General features: G+C 66.1%; 1 protein-coding gene across 1 annotated transcript in view; it reads right to left on the minus strand.

Annotated features, from left to right (window-relative positions):
• LOC114073027 (CXXC-type zinc finger protein 1-like) overlaps positions 1–337 on the minus strand; it is a gene marked incomplete at both ends in the record, with an annotated part of 8,966 nt that extends 8,629 nt beyond the window's left edge. Inside the window, one exon of the mRNA XM_027910833.1 lies at positions 207–337. Within this exon, the coding sequence (XP_027766634.1) occupies positions 207–337 (131 nt within the window). The remainder of the gene's footprint in view (positions 1–206) is intronic.
• Positions 338–339: the final 2 nt, after the last annotated feature.

Genomic DNA, 339 nt, shown 5'->3' on the forward strand with positions numbered 1-339 from the left:
ACAGGACCCCTCACTCCCCCAGCCATCGGGAAGCAGTTGGACCCCCATCCCCCCTCGCATCACAGAGCAATCGATGTTGGGATCCCCCCGTTCCTCCCCCACATCACGAAGCGTTTGGGGACCCCCCCCCAAGCCCCCCCATTCCCACACTCCCCCCTTACATCTCGAAGCGGTTACGTCGGGCCCCCCCCGTTCACCCCCCTCACATCATAAAACAGTTGATGTCGGGCTTCCTGCACACGCAATAAACCGGCGCGTTCTCCTCCCCGCCCGGCGCCGCCTCTGCGTCCGAGAACTCGCTGTCCTGGAGGGGGGAGCAATGGCGGGGGGCGCCGGGTC

The sequence above is a fragment of the Empidonax traillii genome, unplaced genomic scaffold, assembly GCF_003031625.1.
Source record: "Empidonax traillii isolate 1590-97213 ecotype Southwest subspecies unplaced genomic scaffold, ASM303162v1 scaffold4999:size15407, whole genome shotgun sequence".
Taxonomy (NCBI): Eukaryota; Metazoa; Chordata; class Aves; order Passeriformes; family Tyrannidae; genus Empidonax; species Empidonax traillii.